At 49.6% G+C, this 24,529-nt stretch overlaps 2 protein-coding genes across 3 annotated transcripts; one reads left to right on the top strand and one right to left on the bottom strand.

Annotated features, from left to right (window-relative positions):
- Positions 1–163: 163 nt before the first annotated feature.
- On the bottom strand, positions 164–21,956 carry LOC138662379 (deoxyribonuclease-1-like 1). Of its 2 annotated transcripts, XM_069747921.1 has the most exons (10): positions 21,809–21,956; positions 13,561–13,686; positions 7,616–7,769; positions 7,395–7,483; positions 7,246–7,326; positions 6,657–6,769; positions 6,430–6,542; positions 6,009–6,166; positions 1,128–1,218; positions 164–975 (listed from the first exon to the last, which is right to left on the bottom strand). In XM_069747921.1, exons 3-10 carry the CDS (start codon positions 7,751–7,753, stop codon positions 835–837), a joined length of 924 nt encoding a protein of 307 aa, XP_069604022.1. In that variant the 5' UTR covers positions 7,754–7,769; positions 13,561–13,686; positions 21,809–21,956; the 3' UTR covers positions 164–834. The 2 variants fall into 2 exon arrangements, with proteins under 2 accessions (XP_069604022.1, XP_069604021.1); XM_069747920.1 differs by lacking the exons at positions 13,561–13,686; positions 21,809–21,956 and adding an exon at positions 10,947–11,084 and having other exon boundaries at positions 693–975.
- Positions 7,951–23,678, top strand: LOC138662378 (mitochondrial carnitine/acylcarnitine carrier protein-like). The gene is made up of 9 exons (XM_069747919.1): positions 7,951–8,354; positions 10,970–11,062; positions 15,439–15,566; positions 15,851–15,941; positions 16,081–16,198; positions 21,250–21,322; positions 21,451–21,560; positions 21,822–21,943; positions 22,128–23,678. Exons 1-9 carry the CDS (start codon positions 8,067–8,069, stop codon positions 22,188–22,190), a joined length of 1,086 nt encoding a protein of 361 aa, XP_069604020.1. The 5' UTR covers positions 7,951–8,066; the 3' UTR covers positions 22,191–23,678.
- Positions 23,679–24,529: the final 851 nt, after the last annotated feature.

Genomic DNA, 24,529 nt, shown 5'->3' on the forward strand with positions numbered 1-24,529 from the left:
CTGTTTTTGGAAACATTTTTCCATACTTTAGAGGGTAGAACAATGTTTAATGTGATGTAGTATATCAAATGTCAGGTCCATTAAACCCAGCCGAGCAGGGAATGCCACGTATTACCCTGTGAATTATCAACCTGTGATATAAAGTAGCGAGACGCTGCACATGTACAATATAAAAAGGATTTAATGTAAAAATGGTCAGTACAATGTAAGCATATATACATGGAGGTGAAGCAGGACCCGGCTCGGCACCTGACCCCCGCTATAACATTATTATAATGCCCCTCGGTGCCGTACAAAGGTGGAGAGTCACTAACACGAGTACGGAGCGAGAGTTACAAAAAGTGGCACAAGGACTGAGCACAATTCACAAGGCGCGAGAGCTGGGATTAAGTCTCCTCCGTTGTGTTTCCTGTTTCTGCCACCAGAGGGCATTAGAGTACATGATAACGGCACCATCTGGCAGCACAGTGCTGTCACACTGCAGACGTCATTGTCGGGGGTGTAGGTTGGGGTCTACCCTGTATCAAGCACTAGGAGAGAAATGTCAGATATGTACACCATAAGATAACTATCCCTGAGTGGTCCAGAACCATTGTAGCAGGAGCTGCTTTGTAAGTGGTAGTGGCCCTTTACCTCTAGGGCCCCTGAGAGGCTGCACCAATAGTATGTCCACCCCTGGAGGTGGGTATGAGACGATGGGCATATAAGCCAATGTCAGCCACATGGGGCAGTCATTCAGTTCTGTGATGCTTTTCCTTTGCCATTACGGCATGTTGGCCTCTTGGCATTGCACTGGCTCCTGAATTTGGAGAATTCATCGCTGGCGCAGGATCGTCACTTCTGACTTACACAAAGTTCATGAATCCACAGGAGGCCGAGAATAATGAGTGTGAGTGACGGCAGGAGAATCCGGCAGCCGCCCAGAACCAGGTCCAGATCCATCTCCACCGGGTAATGGTCACTGACCTTCAGGGCCTGCGAGAACAGAACATGCTGGGGTTACCGAGGATAAGTCTGCCTATCCAGCTAGGCCAGGGGGCTGTGCCGGACCCCCGACCAGAGCACTCTTTACTAGAGCTCATTCAGGATATGTGGCCGATGTCTGTGTCCGCCACATTAGGTCTTACCTCCGCTTCACTGAGGTGCAGCTCTTTCGTGAAGTTGTAAATCCCGGACGACTTCACCAAATCCATTACCTCCTGTCCATAAACCACAATCCTAAGGCAGAGGCAAAGAGGAGGACAATCAATACTGGGGACTGTCCATGGGACAATGCGTAATACGTTCTTGTATTCCACAGGGGGGGCCATAAATGTTTATGGGTAAGGGTCCCAGAGGTAGGAGCCTCCACATCTCCAGAACAGGGGTCCCCAGCCCAGTCACCTCCGCTGTGAATGGAGGGCTGGCTGCACCCATTCACTTCTAGAAGAATAGAAACCAGCAAAGTAAGTTACCATGGCTAGTGAATGGAGAGAGCCGCAAACGTGCAGCCGTCAGTACATCCACCGAGGTTGGGGTCCGGTCTACAAATGGGAGATCTATCAGAATTAGCCCTTAAAAGGATCCCCTAAAAATAATGATGTGACAAAGTAACCAGGCATTGTGATCCCCAGTTATCAGCCACAGTATGCTGGGAGGAACATGGAGGAATTTATGGGTCTGTGCATATTTTATATATGAATGTATAAACCTGTGTAAAGTGTATATGTACAGTACAGAGCAAAAGTTTGGACACACCTTCTCATTTAAAGATTTTTCTTTATTTTCATGACTATGAAAATTGTACATTCACACTGAAGGCATCAAAACTATGAATTATCACATGTGGAATTATATACTTAACAAAAAAGTATGAAACAACTGAAATTATGTCTTATATTCTAGGTTCTGCAAAGTAGCCACCTTTTGCTTTGAGGACTGCTTTGCACACTCTTGGCATTCTCTTGATGAGCTTCAAGAGGTAGTCACCAGGAATGGTCTTCCAACAATCTTGAAGGAATTCCCAGAGATGCTTAGGACTTGTTGGCCCTTTTGCCTTCACCCTGCGGTCCAGCTCACCCCAAACCATCTCGACTGGGTTCAGGTCTGGTGACTGTGGAGGCCAGGTCATCTGGCGTAGCACCCCATCACTCTCCTTCTTGGTCAAATAGCCCTTACACAGCCTGGAGGTGTGTTTGGGGTCATTGTCCTGTTGAAAAATAAATGATGGTCCAACTAAACGCAAACCAGATGGAATAGCATGCCGCTGCAAGATGCTGTGGTAGCCATGCTGGTTCAGTATGCCTTCAATTTTTAATAAATCCCCAACAGTGTCACCAGCAAAGCACCCCCACACCATCACACCTCCTCCATGCTTCACGGTGGGAACCAGGCATGTAGAGTCCATCCGTTCACCTTTTCTGCGTCGCACAAAGACACGGTGGTTGGAACCAAAGATCTCAAATTTGTACTCCTCAGACCAAAACACAGATTTCCACTGGTCTAATGTCCATTCCTTGTGTTCTTTAGCCCAAACAAGTCTCTTCTGCTTGTTGCCTGTCCTTAGCGGTGGTTTCCTAGCAGCTATTTTACCATGAAGGCCTGCTGCACAAAGTATCCTCTTAACAGTTGTTGTAGAGATGTGTCTGCTGCTAGAACTCTGTGTGGCGTTGACCTGGTCTCTAATCTGAGCTGCTGTTAAGTTGCGATTTCTGAGGCTGGTGACTCGGATAAACTTATCCTCAGAAGCAGAGGTGACTCTTGATCTTCCTTTCCTGGGGCAGTTCTCATGTGAGCCAGTTTCATTGTAGCGCTTGATGGTTTTTGCCACTGCACTTGGGGACACTTTCAAAGTTTTCCCAATTTTTTCGGACTGACTGACCTTCATTTCTTAAAGTAATGATGGCCACTTGTTTTTCTTTACTTAGCTGCTTTTTTCTTGCCATAATACAAATTCTAACAGTCTATTCAGTAGGACTATCAGCTGTGTATCCACCAGACTTCTGCTCAATACAACTGAGGGTCCCAACCCCATTTATAAGGCAAGAAATCCCACTTATTAAAGGGAACCTGTCACCCCCAAAATCGATGGTGAGGTAAGCTCACCGTCCTCAGGGGCTTATCTACAGCATTCTGTAAAGGTGGCTACTTTTAAGAAACTAGAATATAAGACATATTTTCAGTTATTTCACACTTTTTGTTAAGTATATAATTCCACATGTGTTAATTCATAGTTTTGATGCCATCAGTGTGAATTTACAATTTTCATAGTCATGAAAATACAGACAAATCTTTAAATAAGGTGTGTCCAAACTTTTAGTCTGTACTGTATATGTTTGTAATCTACTATATAATTGTCTAAGGGTCACTTCCGTCTGTCTGTCTTTCTGTCACGGATATTCATTGGTCGCAGCCATCTGTCTGTCATGGAAATCCAAGTCGCTGATTGGTTGTGGCAAAATGCGCACGACCATTGCCACGACCAATCAACGACGGGCACAGTCCGGCGGCAACATGGCCGCTCCTTCCTCCCCGCAGCCAGTGCCCGCTCCATACTCCCCTCCAGTCAGCCCTCACACAGGGTTAATTGCAGCGCTAACGGACTGCGTTATGCCGCAGTGTAACGCACTCGGTTAACGCTGCTATTAACCCTGTGTGACCAACTTTTTACTATTGATGCTGCCTATGCAGCATCAATAGTAAAAAGATCTAATGTTAAAAATAATAAAATAAAAAATCGTTATATACTCACCGTCCATCGGCCCTCGGATCAGGAACCGGCCTTTCCTGCTCCTCGCGACGCCCCGGTGACCGCTCCATGCATTGCGATCTCGCAAGATCATGACGTATCGGTCTCGCGAGACCGCTACGTCATCATCTCACGAGACCGCAATGCACTCTTCAGACCGGAGCGCGCGAGGAGCGTCGGTAACTGCTTCGCTTGGATCCGGGGGACAACGGAGGGTGAGTATATAACTATTTTTTATTTTAATTCTTTTTTTTAACAGGGATATGATGCCCATATTGCTATATACTCTGTGGGCTGTGCAATATACTACGTGGGCTGCTATATACTACGTGGCTGTGCTATTTACTACGTGGCCGGCCGCGAACAATCAGCGACAGGTGCAGTCCGGCCGCAAATTGGCGCGGGATTTGAACCACGCTTCGCTAATTGGTCGCGGCTATATAATTTGTCGGTCTACTATATAATTGTCAAAGGGTCACTTCCGTCTGTCTGTCTTTCTGTCTGTCACGGATATTCATTGGTCGTGGCCTCTGTCTGTCATGGAAATCCAAGTCGCTGATTGGTCGCGGCAAAACAAAAAGAAAATGGCCGCTCCTTACTCCCCGCAGTCAGTGCCCGGCGCCCGCATACTCCCCTCCAGTCACCGCTAACACAGGGTTAATGCCGGCGGTAACGGACCGCGTTATGCTGCGGGTAACGCACTCAGTTACCGCCGCTATTAACCCTGTGTGTCCCCAACTTTTTACTACTGATCCTGCCTATGTGGCATCAATAGTAAAAATATGTAATGTTAAAAATAATAATAAAAAAAAAACCTGCTATACTCACCCTCCGTTGTCCAACGATCCTCTCGCGCCTGCCGCCATCTTCCGTTCCGTGCGGAAGATGGCGGCAGCTGCGTGCATATCGCCGGAGCTTCGGTGGATCCCAGGAGGTGAGCATATAACTATTTTTTTATTTTAATTATTTTTTTTAACAGGGATATGGTGCCCACACTGCTGTATACTACGTGGGCTGTGTTAGATACCGCGTGGCTGCTATATTCTACATAGGCAGTGTTATATGCTCCGTGGGCTGTGCTATATACTGCGTGGGCTGTGCTATATATTACGTGGCCACTGTTATATACTGCGTGGGCAGTGTTGTATACTACGTGACTGGGCATTATATACTACGTGACTGGGCAATTTACTACATGGCTGGGCAATATACTACGTATATACAATATATTGCCCAGTTATGTAGTATATTGCCCAGCCACGTAGTATATTGCCAAGTGACGTAGTATATTGCCCAGTGACGTAGTATAGAGGACAGAGCTACGTAGTATATTGCCCAGCCACGTATGTCACAGGTTAAAAAATAAACATATACTCACCTTCCGATCCGAGGGCCCCTTGTAGTTCTGTCGCCTGTTCGCGGTGCATGCGGCAGCTTCCGGTCCCAGGGTGTGATGACGTCGCGGTCACATGACTGTGACGTCATGGCATGTCCTTCTCGCGCAGGCCCTGTGATGACATCGCAGTCACATGACCGTGACGTCATGGCAGGTCCTTCTCGCGCAGGCGCGCAGGACCTGTGATGACATCGCGGTTACATGACCGTGACGTCATGGCAGATCCTTGTCGCATACCATCCTTAGCACCGGAACCTGCCGCTTGCATGGAGCAGTCACCGGAGCGTCGCGAAAGGTGAGCATATAATGATTTTTTTTTTTTTTTAATTATTTTTAACATTAGATCTTTTTACTATTGACGCTGCATAGGCAGCATCAATAGTAAAAACTTGGTCACACAGGGTTAATAGCGGCGGTAACGGAGTGAATTACCCGCGGCACAACGCGGTCCATTACCGCTGGCATTAACCCTGTGTGAGCGGTGACTGCGGGGAGTATGGAGCGGGTGCCGACTGCAGGGGAGTAGGGAGGGACTAATCAGACTGTGGCCGTCGCTGATTGGTCGCGGCAGCCATGACAGGCAGCTGGCGAGACCAATCAGCGACTTGGATTCCATGACAGCCAGAGGCCGAGACCAATGAATATCCGTGACAGACAGAAAGACAGACAGACAGAAAGACGGAAGTGACCCTTAGATAATTATATAGTAGATGTATGTGTCTATGTATATATACCGTATATATGTATGTATGTAATGTGTATGTTTGTATTGTATACATGTGTGTAATGTGTTTATTCAGGCGGATGTACATATCGTACACGTGTGTATTGCACAGGGGCCCTTTTGTGGCCCGTGTCCACCCCCCGGTGTAATGGGCCCCTCACCTGTCGTACGGGCAGCTGGTGCTCTCTTTCACGGTGGTGTCGGTGCTGTCACTAATCAGCCAGTGACAGTCTGGGTCTGTGTATAAACGGAGGGACTTTGTCTTCTTCTTGGACAGGTAACTGCAGCCGGCGTTAAAGTCTCCCATTAAAATGATGTTCTGTTGAGAATAATAAAGTGTAAACCTATTGATCTGTGAAAACAATGGAGCAATGAAGAGAACGACACGATGGAACCTGGAAACATCGATTATGAGGATAAGACATCGAGGGGATAGACGTCATTCACATATTTTATACGAGGAGGACAAAGCCGGAGTCCTGATGTAGCAATGTCACAGCTCAGATCCACCACACACACACACAGATATAGCCTTACATAGATCATGAATACAGAAGATCTGGACCACCCCTTTAAGTCTACCTTACTGCTCCAGCGCTTTCGGACGTCCATGAACACATCATGAAGAGCTTGGAGTTCGATGGCGGCTTTTTCTGGCTCTGTGTGCTGCGGGATTATGACCAGATCCTGCAGATCTATAGAGAGAGATCAGTGTTATAAACCCCCCGCAGCCGCTGATCCCTAGATCCCTGTAATCATTACACATGATGACTGACGGTGCGACGTCTCGGCTCATCCTGGTCACTGACCTCTCGATTGCAGAGCGAAGCGAACGATGTATGGTTCTCGGGCAAACACGTCTGGAGCGGCCGGATCATCATCTTCATATTTGTACTGATCGATCACTGAGATCTTCAATGACCTAAGAGGGGATATCCTAAAAATATCAGAAGGGTGCAGGAAGCTGGGCACGACGCCATCCATCTTATGTGTTCGGGGGGGCGTCCTGGCTCTCCCCTGACATTAGAAAGGATGGCTCCCTCCTTCTACACATGCACATTGGGCTGAAGCGAGCATGCATGTGTAAACCCCTGTGAACACCTTTATAACCAAATTTCATAAAGAAAAATTAATTTAAAATTTTTAAAAAATCAATTCCGCAATAGATCTCAGATCCCACCTGACGTTTGTGTGTCTTTATTACCATGGTAACAGACTTCAAACAAGTTCCATGTAGTCTGAGCCTCCAGTTGCATGTATGATTGGTAGGAGAGAGGGAGAAGACCAAGGATGGCAGTGTGAGACTATACAGAATTTGCTTTTGGTCTGTTGCCAAGACGACAACATAGGTTTTCACTGGAGCTGCATACAGAAAACGGGATCTCTCTTAGCACTCACTTGTATATGAAGACGTATTGTTCTGTGTAGGACTTGCGTCCCAGCGGAGGGCTGTTCACAGCCAAGTACAAGTCTTCTACCCTATGGGGAGATATAAAGGGTTAACACTGGCCTGACATTTCCCGATTCTGCTACATGAACCTCCTCACCTGTTGAGGGCAGCCATAAGTTTGGACACCGCGATTCCCTTTAGGTCACGCACTTCTTGCAGCAGGAAGATGTCACATCGTTGGATGATCTGTGCAAATAACATGGGAATTAAGGGCAAAAACCTCACCTCCTATGGGCGAGCCTGCCAGTGTGCGGCCCCCAATCACCTCTCTACCCGCTGTGGTCCCGTCTTAGTCTTTGGATCGGACCCCCTCCTTACCTTGACCACAGCGCTCAGGATATCGTCATTGGCGGCTTTTTTCTCCCCAAAGTACTGGCCATTGAATGCGCAGATCCTGAAGGGCCACGCGCAGGGCCACACAGTGCAGAGGACGAGGAGGTGGTACCAGCTGCCCATGATCGCCTAGAGGTCCCTATAAGACAAGAGGACTCACGGTCATCACTTCTGTACAATCCTGGCGCTGAGCACTGCTGCAGTTCTGTTCCTCTGTGTCGGGGACTCTGATCAGGTTATACAGTAATCATTTTGCTTCATTTATGGACTTTACCCTACTTGGCAAAAGCGGTGTACAGCAGTGCAAACAACCGCCGGGCCCCGGGGAGCTCACACAGAGGACGGTGCACTCTTCTACACCCCCCGGACTATAGACGGCATCTACCGCTGCACCACACACAACCAATATGCCCATACACAGCTGGTAGCACGTCCCATGGTGCCAGGATTCACCCGCTGGCACACCCTGCACGCTATCAGCATCTCCAACCATCAGCGTGGTGTCTCCGGAGAGCTCGCTTATCTCCAGCCCACCCTTGTGTCATCTCCCACACCCAGTGGCCACGACCTCGGAGAGACAGGCAGTCAGCAGGAGCTCGCTGGTGTCACATACATGGCCTCAGAGCATGGTAGTCACCCGCTGGCGTACGTCAAGCACTTTGTGTCTGGAGGGGTGGGAGGTGTGTGCCTCACCCTGGCCGGACAGCCCATGGACACCGTCAAGGTGAGTGCTGAGATGGGATCCTTTACCCCATGTCTCCCGGCTTCATTCCCTGCTCTCCTCCCTCTCTGCTTTTCAGCTCAGTCCCATTCGTGCCAATGGAGTGAGCTGCAATAACACGAACAAGCAACGGAAAAGTGAGGCGCCGTTTTCAATCCTGAACAATCCCTTTAAGTCGTACATTGAATTTATTGCAATGTCTGATCTATGGCAGGTGGCATGAAGTCACACGTCACTGCGGCCCACCATATAGTACTTACCCCTGTACTGCAGCTATAAGCACAGGCAGACGTGGAGGGACTAATGTCTTATCTCTGGGTAGTGTCATTATCAGCCATGACCATGTGTCTGCCCACCGCTGACCACGTGTTCATACGTTACCATCTCATAAAGTGTCGCCATACGGCTAGGACATATGCCATACCACCCCTTTAATCGTTATATAAAAGAAAACTTTGAAAACTTTCCTATACAGTTGGAAATTCTTCAACTATTCTGCAGACCACTGCTTGCAGTCAGTGAATAGGAGCAGTCACAGGTTTAGACCCAATCCTTCAGGCCAGAATAGAGATGGCTGCTGTTGTGTAAAATATGATGTGTGGGAGGCGAAGACCAAGTGTGTACGTAGGGTAAGCTCCGGACACACACGCCAAGCACAATCACAGGGATCGGCTCATCTGAAGGAGGCCAAAAAAGGGTCATTCTGACCTTCAGCAGACCTGTGAACCATAACAAAGGCACTTATTTATACAAGGGACCCCATGGGTGACATACAGGTGCATCTCACAAATTTAGAATATCATCAAAACGTTACCGTAATTTATTTCAGTTCTTCAATACAAGAAGTGAATCTCATATATAGAATCATTACACACAGAGTGATCTATTTCACGTGTTTATTTCTGTTAATGTTGATGATTATGGCTTACAGCCAATGAAAACCCAAAAGTCATTATCTCAGTAAATTAGAATACTTTATAACATCAGCTTGAAAAATGATGGTAAAATCCGAAATGTTGGTCTACTGAAATGTATGTTCAGTAAATGCACTCAATACTTGGTCGGGGCTCCTTTTGCATCAATTACTGCATCAATGCAGCGTGGCATGGAGGCGATCAGCCTGTGGCACTGCTGAGGGGTTATGGAAGCCCAGGTTGCTTTGACAGCAGCCTTCAGCTCGTCTGCATTGTTGGGTCTGGTGTCTCTCATCTTCCTCTTGACAATACACTATAGATTCTCTATGGGGTTAAGGTCAGGAGAGTTTGCTGCCAATCAAGCCCAGTGATACTGTTGTTTGTAAACCAGGTATTGGTACTTTTGGCAGTGTGGACAGGTGCCAAGTCCTGCTGGAGAATGAAATTTACATCTCCAAAAAGCTTGTCGGCAGAGGGAAGCATGAAGTGCTCTAAAATTTCCTGGTAGACGGCTGCGCTGACTTTGGTCTTGATAAAACACAGTGGACCTACACCAGCAGATGACATGGCTCCCCAAACCATCACTGATTGTGGAAACTTCACACTAGACCTCCAGCAGCTTGGATTGTGGCCTCTCCACTCTTCCTTCAGACTCTGGGACCTTGATTTCCAAGTCTAGTGTGAAGTGTCCACAGTCAGTGATGGTTTGGGAGCCATGTCATCTGCTGGTATAGGTCCACTGTGTTTTATCAAGACCAAAGTCAGTGCAGCCATCTACCTGGAAATTTTAGAACACTTCATGCTTCCCTCTGCCGACAAGCTTTTTGGAGATGGAAATGTCATTCTCCAGCAGGACTTGGCACCTGTCCACACTGCCAAAAGTACCAATACCGGGTTTACAAACAACAGTATCACTGTGCTTGATTGGCAGCAAACTCTCCTGACCTCGCCTGCAAGAGGAAGATGAGACACCAGACCCAACAATGCAGACGAACTGAAGGCAGCTATCAAAGCAACCTGGGCTTCCATAACCCCTCAGCAGTGCCACAGGCTGATCGCCTCCATGCCACGCCGCGTTGATGCAGTAATTGTTGCAAAAGGAGCCTGACCAAGTATTGAGCGCATTTACTGAACATACATTTCAGTAGGCCAACATTTTGGATGTTAAAATCATTTTTTCAAGCTGGTGTTATAAAGTATTCTAATTTACTGAGATAATGACTTTTGGGTTTTCATTGGCTGTAAGCCATAATCCTCAACATTAACAGAAATAAACACATGAAATTGATCACTCTGTGTGTAATGACTATATAATATATGAGCTTCACTTTTTCTATTGAAGAACTGAAATAAATTAACTTTTTGATGATATTCTAATTTTGTGAGATGCACCTGTATCTCACTACGCACCATATAGTGGGATATGTCGCCCATTTGTGTATACAGTGAAGAAAAGCCATCGGTGTGAACAGGGAGTCACGTGTTTGTGGCCTCTAATCATCTAACAGGGATTCCATTCACTGACAGCAAACAGGAATGAGAGTTTGAATATATGAGGACAGAGGTTTTTACACAGGGACCAGCTCCCCGGTGTCAGGAGGAACCTCGTCATTTTGCTGTTTAGGGAATGACTATATTTGCGATAGTGAAATGAGATATCGCCCAACCTGTCCCCACTTACCTGTGTAATTCCTGCACCTCCAGGTGAATCTACAGATCCAGGTCCGGCCGCCGGGAGGACAGAAGCTGCTGTATAACAGCACTGGGGATTGTTTTCGCAAGATCCTCTCCCAACAGGTGAATTTGGCCGAGAGACCACGATAGCGAGTGGTATAGGCACACCACGGAGAGGACCACCCTGGCCCCCCGCTGTGCAGGGGAACTTCAGCACCCTTCCACTAAGGTGCACCTGGCTCCAGTCCTCTGCACAGCAGGGGGCACCGGGTGCGCAGCTCTGCCAGGAACACACAGCACTAAATAATGCTGCAGCCCCTTTCAGTGCTTGTTCACACAATGATTATTTCAGCGTTTTTACTGCAGTTTTCCCCCCTTGAGATCAGAATGGGTGAGCACCAAAGAAGCCAAAAATGCAGACATTCTGGGGCAGCTTCAGGCCATCGGCATCATTCTTCATGCAGAAAAAAAAAAGTTTCATGTGAACATATCCTAAATCCAAGTGTCCCAGAAATCAGATCCACACTCTTCACTTCCCAGAATAGAGGGATGTCTAAGTGCACAAGGAGGAGCAGATGGCACCAAGTGACACGGAAGAGCAGCTGTGCGTGTGCGGGGGGACGCTGGTCCTGTGCCATGGCCGCTGGGCACACAAGATAATCTGGATCACACACTTACCATATAGATGGAAGAATAATCTTTTGGAAGACAGTTATGAACCCTGATCCTCCCATTAAATCACCCGAAACACAAGTGATGGCGGACCAGCTTAGAGCCTATGTTATATTGGATGCCTATGTAAATTATTCATCTGACCTAAAAGTGCAAATTATTTCATAATTGGGAGCGAAGCGGCTCCCTGACTGACAAATAAACAACCGGATCGGGGACAGCGATCCACACATGCCCATGGCCGAGCCGGCCCTTCTGGCATTAGGTAGTGACAGGACTCCTGCATTTCCTAGTGGAGCCATGGAGAGGAGGCCAGCGGGGACGTGTGATGGGAAGGCGGACGGTGCGGACCCGGAGAACGTACAAGACCATGTACTACCTAATGCCGAGGTGGACACGACACGGGTATGACGAGACACTAAATCCTCAGCTGAAGCCTGTGTGTCCGGCGTCCATATCTGCTCCCAGGGAAATCCAACCAAAGCAATCCTCAGAATCAGCAGAGAAACCAGCAAGCATCACTTTCTAGAGAGCCAGGGCCCAGTCCTGTAGGACGCACGTGTGTTCTGGGCTGGGGGTGAATGGCAGAGGTGGCATCTCTTATCTGCACTTATAAGAGACAGAGGGTAATATAGGGGACGCTGCCATATAGTGCAGCCACCGGATACCCAGGGCGACACGGGGGTGCAGGATACGCAGGGAGACACAGGGGTGCAGGATACACAGGGAGACACAGGGGTGCAGGATACACAGGGCGACACGGGGGTGCAGGATACACAGGGAGACACAGGGGTGCAGGATACACAGGGAGACACAGGGGTGCAGGATACACAGGGAGACACGGGGGTGCAGGATACACAGGGCGACACGGGGGTGCAGGATACACAGGGAGACACAGGGGTGCAGGATACACAGGGAGACACAGGGGTGCAGGATACACAGGGAGACACAGAGGTGCAGGATACACAGGGAGACACAGGGGTGCAGGATACGCAGGGAGACACAGGGGTGCAGGATACACAGGGAGACACAGGGGTGCAGGATACACAGGGCGACACAGAGGTGCAGGATACACAGGGAGACACAGGGGTGCAGAATACACAGGGTGACACAGGGGTGCAGGATACACAGGGAGACACAGGGGTGCAGGATACACAGGGAGACACAGGGGTGCAGGATACACAGGGAGACACAGAGGTGCAGGATACACAGGGAGACACAGGGGTGCAGGATACACAGGGTGACACAGGGGTGCAGGATACGCAGGGAGACACGGGTGCAGGATACACAGGGAGACACAGGGGTGCAGGATACACAGGGAGACACAGAGGTGCAGGATACACAGGGAGACACAGGGGTGCAGGATACACAGGGAGACACAGGGGTGCAGGATACGCAGGGCGACACGGGGGTGCAGGATACACAGGGTGACACAGGGGTGCAGGATACACAGGGTGACACAGGGGTGCAGAATACACAGGGAGACATAGGGGTGCAGGATACACAGGGAGACACAGAGGTGCAGGATACACAGGGAGACACAGGGGTGCAGAATACACAGGGAGACACAGAGGTGCAGGATACACAGGGTGACACAGGGGTGCAGGATACAAAGGGTGACACAGGGGTGCAGAATACACAGGGAGACACAGGGGTGCAGGATACACAGGGAGACACAGGGGTGTAGGATACACAGGGAGACACAGGGGTGCAGGATACACAGGGAGACACAGGGGTGCAGGATACACAGGGAGACACAGAGGTGCAAGATACACAGGGAGACACAGGGGTGCAGGATACACAGGGTGACACAGGGGTGCAGAATACACAGGGAGACACAGGGGTGCAGAATACACAGGGAGACACGGGTGCACGATGACCCAGACCACTACATGGCGCACTATACAGGGACATTCCCTGGCAGTATATCCGCCGCTTCCTCGCCTTACCTCGATATCCCGGGCCCCGGTCTGCGCTCTGCTTCCTCCCTCCGCTGTGTATGACTCGGTAGTGACATAGGAGCTCGCACCCCCTGGTCCCAGGCAGTAAGCCGGCTGTATGACGCTGGGCGGGATCTGCAGGAGGAAGGAGACAGATCAGTTCCCTTATATAACATAGGCATACGGACATGATAATACAGGACCCCCACACGCAGGCCTGATGTGCACAGATGGATCCCGGATGTTATTTCTTAGTTTTTTCTGGAGATTTTGGGACAAATGATAAATCCGCCGCTGTCACTAATGCCCCATGTCTCTGGTTCCCGTACACGCATCTGTCAGCCCCGCACAGGGGATCATTGGAAACCATGGAACGTCCTTTGTTACAGGTTTTCTTTATTCTTGCTTTCACTTTTTTATTGCACGCACATTTTAACATTTTTTAGCATTCTGTACTGAGGCCAGAAATGAGCCCACTGACCCACAAGGAATGCAAGGAAAAAAGCTATGTATATTTCACTGTAAACAATCATAAACTTGGGGGGGGGGGGGGGTGGAAATGAAAAACGCTGAAAAACTCAGCGCTTTTCCAAAAATCATCACTGTGAACAGCACACGGACGCCATCCAAAATGGGTGAAAATAGATTAAAAAACAATCCGTTATTCTCATGCAGAATAAAACCTGACTTTTTGGGAATACAAGAGAATAAATTCCCACAAAAATGGGCAAAAAAGTGAGAAGAAAAAAAAACACAAAAATAAAAATACAACATTTTTGCACACAGGACAATGAGTGAGATTACCTTTAGCTTGTTCCTACATGTTACATGCATTTAGTACTAATAGTGCTGCTTTTAAGCAGAGATGGAAATCGTCTTCCCAGATGCCCCTCTGGTCCCCCAGCTAATTCACCGCCCGGCCCGCTCCCTGATGTATGGCGGCTCCCCGATGTATGGCGGCTCCCCGATGTATGGCCGATCCCCGATGTATGGTGGCTCCCCGATGTATGGCCGATCCCCGATGTATGGCCGATCCCCGATGTATGGCCACTCCCCGATGTATGGCCGATCCCCGATGTATGGCCGATCCCCGATGCATGGCCGATCCCCGATGTATGGCCGCTCTCCGATGTATGGCCGCTCTCCGATGTATGGCCGCTCTCCGATGTATGGCCGATCCCCGATGTATGGCCGATCCCCGATGTATGGCCGCTCCCCGATGTATGGCCGCTCCCCGATGTATGGCGGCTCCCCGATGTATGGCCGCTCTCCGATGTATGGCCGCTCTCCGATGTATGGCCGATCCCCGATGTATGGCCGCTCCCCGATGTATGGCCGCTCCCCGATGTATGGCCGCTCCCCGATGTATGGCCGATCCCCGATGTATGGCCGCTCCCCGATGTATGGCGGCTCCCCGATGTATGGCGGCTCCCCGATGTATGGCGGCTCCCCGATGTATGGCGGCTCCCCGATGTATGGCGGCTCCCCGATGTATGGCGGCTCCCCGATGTATGGTGGCTCCCCGATGTATGGCCGCTCCCCGATGTATGGCGGCTCCCCGATGTATGGCGGCTCCCCGATGTATGGCGGATCCCCGATGTATGGTGGCTCCCCGATGTATGGCCGCTCCCCGATGTATGGCCGCTCCCCGATGTATGGCCGCTCCCCGATGTATGGCGGCTCCCCGATGTATGGCCGCTCCCCGATGTATGGCGGATCCCCGATGTATGGCCACTCCCATCATGAGCATGCTGCAATCCGTGTGCTGTGTACCCCCAGTACGGAGAATTCGGGAGGAGTTTAGCCCCATGATTGCCCCCGTATATACCCTCCATAAGAAGCAGTTGTGTCCGGAGTGTAACCTCACAATTTCCTTTCCTCCATCAGGGTCTTAGGGGTCTTTATAAAGGGATGGGGGCCCCTCTGGCTGGAGTGACCCCAATAATGGCAATGACGTTTTTTGGCTTCAGTCTGGGGAAGAAGCTACAACAGAAACAGCCCCAACATATACTGAGGTGAGATAACAGATTTCCTAACAATTTCATCCAGTGAATTTAGTTTCTGGGAAAGCTGGGTGACAACCAATATCCTCACATGTTGCACCTGACTTTCCTAGGCTTCTGAGCATCCAGCTTTCCTAACCACTCAATGGTAATACAGGATATCTGGGCTGCCGATACTGGAAAAGCTGGGTGAAAACTCTGCTTTGTCAAAAACAGATGCATCAAAGATAAGAAATAATCTGCGATCTTCCACTAATGTGTAATTTTTTTATGTTTCCCCGATGCCTCCGCCACAGACCGCACCAGGTGTTCTCGGCAGGGATGCTGGCAGGACTGTGCGCCGCTATAATCGGAATACCTGCAGAAAGGATCAAGTGCCTGCTGCAGGTAACGTACAAAAGACCTGCGGGTCCTGATCCTACAGCAGTGGTGTGCTAGATGTCCGGGCATGCTGGGAGTTGTAGTTTTCCAACAGGTGGCACACCACTGGGCTACATGATCAGCTGTGTCCTCGTCTCTTTCTAAGGCTCAGGCGAACAGTTCACGGAAGAGATTTTCGGGGCCTGTAGATTGTGCCAGGCAGCTGTTCCAGGAGCAGGGCATGCGAAGCTTGTACAGGGGTACGGTGCTTACCCTCCTGAGAGGTAACTACCAACATATCAAAATAATATGCTTTTAATTATGTAAGCGACAACCCCTATATATTGTGATACTAGAGGAGAGCCCTTCTCTAATATGGGGGGCGCACAGATTTCAGCGCGCCACTATTCCTGCAGCTTATCTGTAGGTAAGATGGGCACGTGGAGAGGTGTCCTCAGCTCCTAAAGTGAGGCAATGGCACCAGATCCGCCAATACTTTACAATCGGCGGGGAAGATGGAGGATGAAGGGCCACAGAACTTTTTTTATTGCTGTTTTCCCCTTTGCTGTATTCCCTACACAATCGCACTTGCTGCGCAGGGAGCGTATGCTGGGTCCTGTGCCAGTGAATGGGGGCAGCTGTAGATCTGCTGCACAGTCAGACCACCACTGAGTGACGATGTATCCTAGCAATATGCAATCACTGTTCTAAATGGGACCAGACTTTAATTATGCAGATGGCTCCAGGACGGGGACTTGCACACAATGATCCACTGCGGAGAGGAAGGAGGGAACTGCACAGCAATGATCCAGTGCGGAGAGGAAGGAGGGACCTGCACAGCAATGATCCACTGCGGAGAGGAAGGAGGGACCTGCACAGCAATGATCCACTGCGGAGAGGAAGGGGGGACCTGCACAGCAATGATCCACTGCGGAGAGGAAGGAGGGACCTGCACAGCAATGATCCACTGCGGAGGGGAAGGAGGGACCTGCACAGCAGTGATCCACTACGGAGAGGAAGGAGGGACCTGCACAGCAATGATACACTGCGGAGAGGAAGGAGGGACCTGAACAGCAATGATCCACTGCGGAGAGGAAGGGGGGACCTGAACAGCAATGATCCACTGCGGAGAGGAAGGGGGGACCTGAACAGCAATGATCCACTGCGGAGGGGAAGGAGGGACCTGCACAGCAATGATCCACTGCGGAGAGGAAGGAGGGACCTGAACAGCAATGATCCACTGCGGAGAGGAAGGGGGGACCTGAACAGCAATGATCCACTGCGGAGAGGAAGGAGGGACCTGCACAGCAATGATCCACTGCGGAGAGGAAGGAGAGACCTGCACAGCAATGATCCACTGCGGAGCGGAAGGAGGGACCTGCACAGCAATGATCCACTGCGGAGAGGAAGGAGGGACCTGCACAGCAATGATCCACTGCGGAGAGGAAGGAGGGACCTGCACAGCAATGATCCACTGCGGAGAGGAAGGAGGGACCTGCAAAGCAATGATCCACTGCGGAGGGGAAGGAGGGACCTGAACAGCAATGATGCACTGCGGAGAGGAAGGAGGGACCTGCACAGCAATGATCCACTGCGGAGGGGAAGGGGGGACCTGCACAGCAATGATCCACTGTGGAGAGGAAGGGGGGACCTGAACAGCAATAATCCACTGCGGAGAGGAAGGAGGGACCTGCACAGCAATGATCCACTGCGGAGGGGAAGGGGGGACCTGCACAGCAATGATCCACTGTGGAGAGGAAGGGGGGACCTGAACAGCAATAATCCACTGCGGAGAGGAAGGAGGGACCTGCACAGCAATGATCCACTGCGGAGGGGAAGGGGGGACCTGCACAGCAATGATCCACTGTGGAGAGGAAGGGGGGACCTGAACAGCAATGATGCACTGCGGAGAGGAAGGGGGGACCTGAACAGCAATGATGCACTGCGGAGAGGAAGGGGGACCTGCACAGCAATGATCCACTGCGGAGAGGAAGGGGGACCTGCACAGCAATGATCCACTGCGGAGAGGAAGGGGTGACCTGCACAGCAATGATCCACTGCGGAGAGGAAGGGGGACCTGCACAGCAATGATCCACTGCGGAGAGGAAGGGGAAATCTGCGATATGGGAAGGGCATCTCTAAACCAAACAACATTTGGTGGGACACCAGACCATCTTATATGCATTACGGACTCTGGTGGATGACATTGGGGGACAGATGGATTGTGCATTTAGTACTTTTAGGAATAAGCACATACTGTGGCCCATTCCTCTCTTCCCCCCCAAAGGCCTGAAGACGCAGTTGGGGGCACAGCCAAGAGGACGCTCTGCTCTCCTGACAGTGTGCTTGTCTCCACTTGCTACATAACAATGGGGCATGGCTTCTTGCTGCCAGCGTGGGAGGCTGTCTATTTTACAAATTGAAGTATAGGTGCAGGGGACAAAGAGCCTAAGGCCAAATTCAGACATCCATACAGTTGTGTGAAAAGGTGTTTGCCCCCTTCCTGACTTTCTATTATTTTGCCTGCTTGTCACACTTAAATGTTTCAGATCATTAAACAAATGGAAATATTAGGCAAAGATAACACAAGTAATCACAAAATGCAGTTTATAAATTAAGGTCTTTATTAATAAGGGGAAACATAAATCCAAACTTCCAGGGCCCTGTGTGAGAAAGTGATTGCCCCCTAATCCCAATAACTGGTTGGGCCACCCTTAGCAGCAACAACTGCAATCAAGCGTTTGTGATAACTGGCAGGGAGTCTTTTACAATGCTCTGGAGGAATTTTGGCCACTCATCTCTGCAGAATTGTTGTAATTCAGCCACATTGGAGGCTTTCCGAGCATTAACCGCCTTTTTAAGGTCATTCCACAGAATCTCAATTGGATTAAGGTCAGGACTTTGCCTAGGCCACTCCAAAGTCTTAATTTTGTTTTCTTATGCCATTCAGAGGTGGACTTGCTGGTGTGTTTTGGATCATTGTCCTGTTGCTTAACCCAAGTGCACTTCGGCTTGAGGTCATGAACAGATGGCCGGACATTCTCCTTCAGGACTTTTTGACAGACAACAGAATTCATGGTTCCATTTACCCAAAAAAGTTTTTCAGGTCTTGAAGCAGAAAAACAGCCCTAGACCATCACATTACCACCACCATAGTTTACTGTTGGTATGATGTTCCTTTTCTGAAGTGCTGTGTTACTTGTACACCAGATGTAATGGGACATACACCTTCTAAAGAGTTCAACTTTTGTTTCGTCAGTCCACAGAGTATTTTCTCAAACGTCTTAGGGATCATCAAGAGGTTTTCTGGCAAATCAGAGATGAACCTTTATGTTCCTTTATGAACCTTATTGCTCAACAGTGGTTTTCTTCTTGGAACTCTGTCATGCAGGCCATTTTTTGCCCAGTCTCTTTTTTTAAGCCTGTTTCACATGTATTGATATTTCCAGTACCGTAAAAAAAAAACAGTATCATAGATATCCGTAATACTTGTGGCATACATGTGGCAACAGCGTGCCGCATCAGTAGCACACATACCAGCACCAGGAAAGCAGCAGTACAGTTAGCGCTGTTCCCCTGAACTGAAGACCGCTCGCATCATTCTCCCCCGCTCTGCCGGCAATCAGGGGTGAATGATGAGAGTTATATTCAAATGATAACAGTGAGAGCAGGTGGTGGCTGATGGGAGTATTCATCAGCCGCCGACTGCGTTATAAATAAAACGGTGTGGGTTCCCCTGTATTTTTGACAACCAGCCAGGCAAAACTGACAGCTGCGGGCTGCAATGCTGAGCTGTCAGCTTCAGCAAGGCTGGTTATCAAGCATAAAGGGGTCTGCACTCTGTTTTTTTTTTAAATTATTTATATAAATAATAAAAAAAACCAGCATGATGACCTCTCTATTCTTGATAACCAGCCTTGCTGACAGCTGAGGGTTGCAGCCTGCAGCTGTCAGTTTTGCCTGGCTGGTTATCAAAAATACAGGGGAACCCATGACGGTTTTTATTTATTTATAGCGAAGGCAGCGGCTGATGAATACTCCCATCAGCCATTGCCTGCTTTCACTGTTATTAGCTGCAGCAGGTGTAGGCTGATGGGAGTAGTAGTCCCATCAGCTGCCATCTGCTCTCACTTATCACTTGAATATAATGCTCAACATTTTCCCCTTCTCGTGCTGATCACCTGCAGAGCAGGGAGAATGATGAGAGCTGTCTTCAGCACCCGGGAACAGCGCTAACTGTACTGCTGCTTCCTAGGCGCCAGTGCGTGTCACACTGATGACACACGGATGTCATCCGCGTGCACGTGTGCGGGATGTTTTGCGGCCTGTGCTGCTGTTAAAAAACGGACATGTCAACGTATTTTTCCCGCGGACACACGGACTGTGGAAACACACTTTCATGTGCACAGACCAATGCACTTGAATGGGTCTACGTGTGTAAGTGTCTCCGGTACTTGTGAAAACTGTCATCACATGTACCGGACACACTGACGTCTGAAAAGAGGCGTCTGGTGGAGTCATGAACACTAACCTTAACTGAGGCGAGTGAGGTGGGCAGTTCTTTGGATGTTGTTGTGGGGTCTTTTGTAACCTCTTGGTTGAGTCTTTGCTGCGCTCTTGGGGTAATTTTGGTCGGCCGTCTACTCCTGGGAAGGTTCAACACTATTCCATGTCTTTGCCATTTGTTGGTAATGGCTCTCACTGTGGTTCACTGTAGTTCCAAAGCTTGAGAAATGGCTTTATAACCTTTTCCAGACTGATAGATATCAATTACTTTGTTTCTCATTTGTTCCAGAATTTCTTAGGATAGTAGCATGATGTCTAGCTTTGGAGGATTTTTTGGTCTGCTTCCTTTTGTCAGGCAGGTCCTATTTAAGTGATTTCTTGATTGAGAACAGGTGTGGCAGTAATCAGGCCTGCGAGTGGCTAGGAAATGTGAACTCAGCTTCCCAAGTCGTGATAAACCACAGTTAATATACGCTTTGGAGTTGGAAGGGGGGATAATCACTTTCTCATACAGGACCCTGTAGGTTTGGATTTCTTTTTTCCCTTAGTAATACAGACCTTCATTTCAAAACTGCATTTTGTGGTTATTTGTGTTATCTTTGTCTAATATTTAAATTTGTTTGGCGATCTGAAACATTTAAGTGTGACAAACATGTGGCATAGGAAAGCAAGAAGGGGGGAAATACTTTTTCACACATCCATATATAACAGACAGACCACAGGTCTACTGAAAGAGGAGAGCTGAAAGTGGAGCATCCCTTTAATAAAATGTCATAAATGTCTGTTAGAAATGGGAATATGTTTTTAACAATTTTTGTTCCTCATTAAGATATCCCAGCCACCGGCATGTATTTCATGAGCTATGAATGGATGAAGGATAAGCTGGCACCAGACGGAGGCAGGTAAGCAGTGGTAAAGTAGATACCACAATGGCATATGGATGCCGGGTGGGAGAATGAGGGCAGTAGTACTATAATACAAAGTATGGATGACTCTGTACTACACCCCTTACCATCCTGTTCTACCACAGCGCCCGTGACATCACTCCTGCACGGATTCTGCTGGCCGGAGGAGTGGCCGGTATGTGCAACTGGGTCGTGGCCATTCCTGTGGATGTGCTCAAGTCACGTTTCCAGACAGGTGAATAGAGAAATTAATTATTTTGTGTCCTCTCTGGGTGGTGTCTGATTCTGTATGAGGGGTTCCCACCATGGAGGACTCTAGCCATTCACCTGGATGACCAAGATGTAACACCACATTTCCCCTGTAGTGGCCACGGCAGGGTAACTGCCTGGGCAGCCATGGCTTCCCCGGGACGATCAGTTGATTGGGGATGTGATCGCCCAGTCATTGACGAGGTGACATTGGCTCTAGCTAATGCATTTTACCGTCTTATTCCAGCTCCTGACAGCCGGTACAGGGGTGTCCTGGATGTTTTCAGGGAAGTCTTGCGAGATGAGGGACCCCGAGGACTGTATAAGGGGTTCACAGCGGCCATGTTACGAGCCTTCCCAGCCAATGCGGTGAGTGCAGGATCTGAAAGATACAACCACATCTCTTAATGCATCCAGTCCTGAAGCTCTGGGATTATATTAGTGAACCCGGCAGCTCTGGATGAACACAGATAAAATAAGCAACACTACAGTCTATGAGGACAACACATGGAGATTTCCTGCTCAGTTTATCTTGGTTATTTTTAACTTTCAGGCTTGTTTTCTTGGATTTGAGGCTTCTATGAAGTTCTTACACTGGACGATACCAGAAGTGTGACCCCTGAATCCTGTCAAAACTGTGCAGCACTCCAAGACCAGAGCGCTATGTGTATATGTCACCGCAAGACCAGAGCGCTATGTGTATATGTCACCACAAGACCAGAGCGCTATTTGTATATGTCACTGCAAGACCAGAGCGCTATGTGTATATGTCACTGCAAGACCAGAGCGCTATGTGTATATGTCACTGCAAGACCAGAGCGCTATGTGTATATGTCACTGCAAGACCAGAGCGCTATGTGTATATGTCACCGCAAGACCAGAGCGCTATGTGCATATGTCACCGCAAGACCAGAGCGCTATGTGTATATGTCACCGCAAGACCAGAGCGCTATGTGTATATGTCACCGCAAGACCAGAGCGCTATGTGTATATGTCACCGCAAGACCAGAGCGCTATGTGTATATGTCACCGCAAGACCAGAGCGCTATGTGCATATGTCACCGCAAGACCAGAGTGCTACGTGCATACATCACCCCAAGACCAGAGCATTATGTGCGTGCATACATCACCCCAAGACCAGAGCGCTTTGTGTGTGCATACATCACCCCAGGACCAGAGCGCTACTTGTATACATCACCCCAAGACCAGAGCGCTACGTGCATACATCACCCCAAGACCAGAGCGCTACGTGCATACATCACCCCAGGACCAGAGCATTATGTGCATACATCACCCCAAGACCAGAGCATTATGTGCATACATCACCCCAAGACCAGAGCATTATGTGCGTGCATCACCCCAAGACCAGAGCATTATGTGCATGCATACATCACCCCAAGACTAGAGCGCTACGTGCATACATCACCCCAAGACCAGAGCGCTTTGTGTGTGCATACATCACCCCAGGACCAGAGCGCTACTTGTATACATCACCCCAAGACCAGAGCGCTACGTGCATACATCACCCCAAGACCAGAGCGCTACGTGCATACATCACCCCAAGACCAGAGCATTATGTGCGTGCATACATCACCCCAGGACCAGAGCGCTACGTGCATACATCACCCCAGGACCAGAGCATTATATGCGTGCATCACCCCAAGACCAGAGCATTATGTGCGTGCATCACCCCAAGACCAGAGCTTCCAGTGATGACTCTTAATAATTTTTTTACCCCCTGCTGCCTCTCCTCCAGACTGCCCAGGTGTTCTCGGCAGGGATGCTGGCAGCACTGTGCGCCCCCATAATCAGACTACCTACTAAATGGATCAAGTACACAGGTCCTGTGGGTCCTGATCCTACATCAGTGGTGTGCAAGATGTCAGGGTATGCTGGGACTTGTAGTTATCCAACAGATGGCACAGCACTGAGCTACACTGGGTGATTCCAGAAGTGTGACCCCTGAAACTAGCAAAAATGTTCTTCTCCCCAGGACCAGAGCTCTATGTACATGAGGATCATTATAAATGAGTGACTTTCTAATAAATGGTGCAGTTGTCTCCCTGTGCCGTATTCAGGCCGGTGCAGGGAGGACATCTCCGGGATCACCTCTGGCTTCTTCTCTGGTAGGGCATTAGATCCTGCACAGCACGGGTCAGGGTGTCGGCCCTGCACACGATCAATACACCTGGTGGATAGAAACAGAGTACAGAGTATTACGGTAGCAGCAACGCGGATACGATCTCATCTAAAGCACGTGGTGCACACAGCACGTCAATTCTGCAGCAAAATTCATGACAAACCCTTGGAGGAATTTTGCAAAAAATGTGAACGCAGCCTAAAGTAGCGATCAGACAGGTGTATTTCACGGTCTATATACGGCCTACAATGTCTGGTCTCCCGGGTTCCAACCCAAACTTACAGCATCATATGTCTATTAGGCTGTGTGTTTGAGTCACGTCTGGGCACAGCGGAAGGCGTATGGACCGTCTGGGCACCGTGGGAGGCGTATGGACCGTCTGGGTACCGTGGGAGGTGTATGGACCGTCTGGGCACCGCGGGAGGCGTATGGACTGTCTGGGTACCGTGGGAGGTGTATGGACCGTCTGGGTACCGTGGGAGGCGTATGGACCGTCTGGGCACCGCGGGCCGCGTATTGACGTCTGGACACCGTGGGAGGCATATGGACCGTCTGGGCACCGCTCGCTGTGTATGGACCGACTGGGCACCGCGGGCCGTGTATGGACCGTCTGGGCACCGCGCGCTGTGTATGGACCGTCTGGGCACCGCGCGCTGTGTATGGACCGTCTGGGCACCGCGCGCTGTGTATGCACCGTCTGGGCACCGCGTGCTGTGTATGGACCGTCTGGGCACCGCGGGCCGTGTATGGACCGTCTGGGCACTGCGGGCCGTGTATGGACCGTCTGGGCTCCGCGCGCTGTGTATGGACCGTCT

Source organism: Ranitomeya imitator, chromosome 2 (genome assembly GCF_032444005.1).
Source record: "Ranitomeya imitator isolate aRanImi1 chromosome 2, aRanImi1.pri, whole genome shotgun sequence".
NCBI classification, from domain to species: Eukaryota; Metazoa; Chordata; class Amphibia; order Anura; family Dendrobatidae; genus Ranitomeya; species Ranitomeya imitator.

Bases quoted from the DNA above. Each gene is read 5' to 3' on its own strand.
- LOC138662379 (XM_069747921.1), bottom strand. From the start codon at position 7,753: ATGGGCAGCTGGTACCACCTCCTCGTCCTCTGCACTGTGTGGCCCTGC. The intron at 6,543-6,656 runs GTCAGTGACCAG...CTCTCTCTATAG, and splicing joins CTTCGCTCTGCAATCGAGAG to ATCTGCAGGATCTGGTCATA. The intron at 976-1,127 runs GTAAGACCTAAT...CTGTTCTCGCAG, and splicing joins TGCACCTCAGTGAAGCGGAG to GCCCTGAAGGTCAGTGACCA.
- LOC138662378 (XM_069747919.1), top strand. From the start codon at position 8,067: ATGGTGCCAGGATTCACCCGCTGGCACACCCTGCACGCTATCAGCATC. The intron at 8,355-10,969 runs GTGAGTGCTGAG...CTGCACCTCCAG, and splicing joins AGCCCATGGACACCGTCAAG to GTGAATCTACAGATCCAGGT. The intron at 11,063-15,438 runs GTGAATTTGGCC...TTCCTCCATCAG, and splicing joins GCAAGATCCTCTCCCAACAG to GGTCTTAGGGGTCTTTATAA.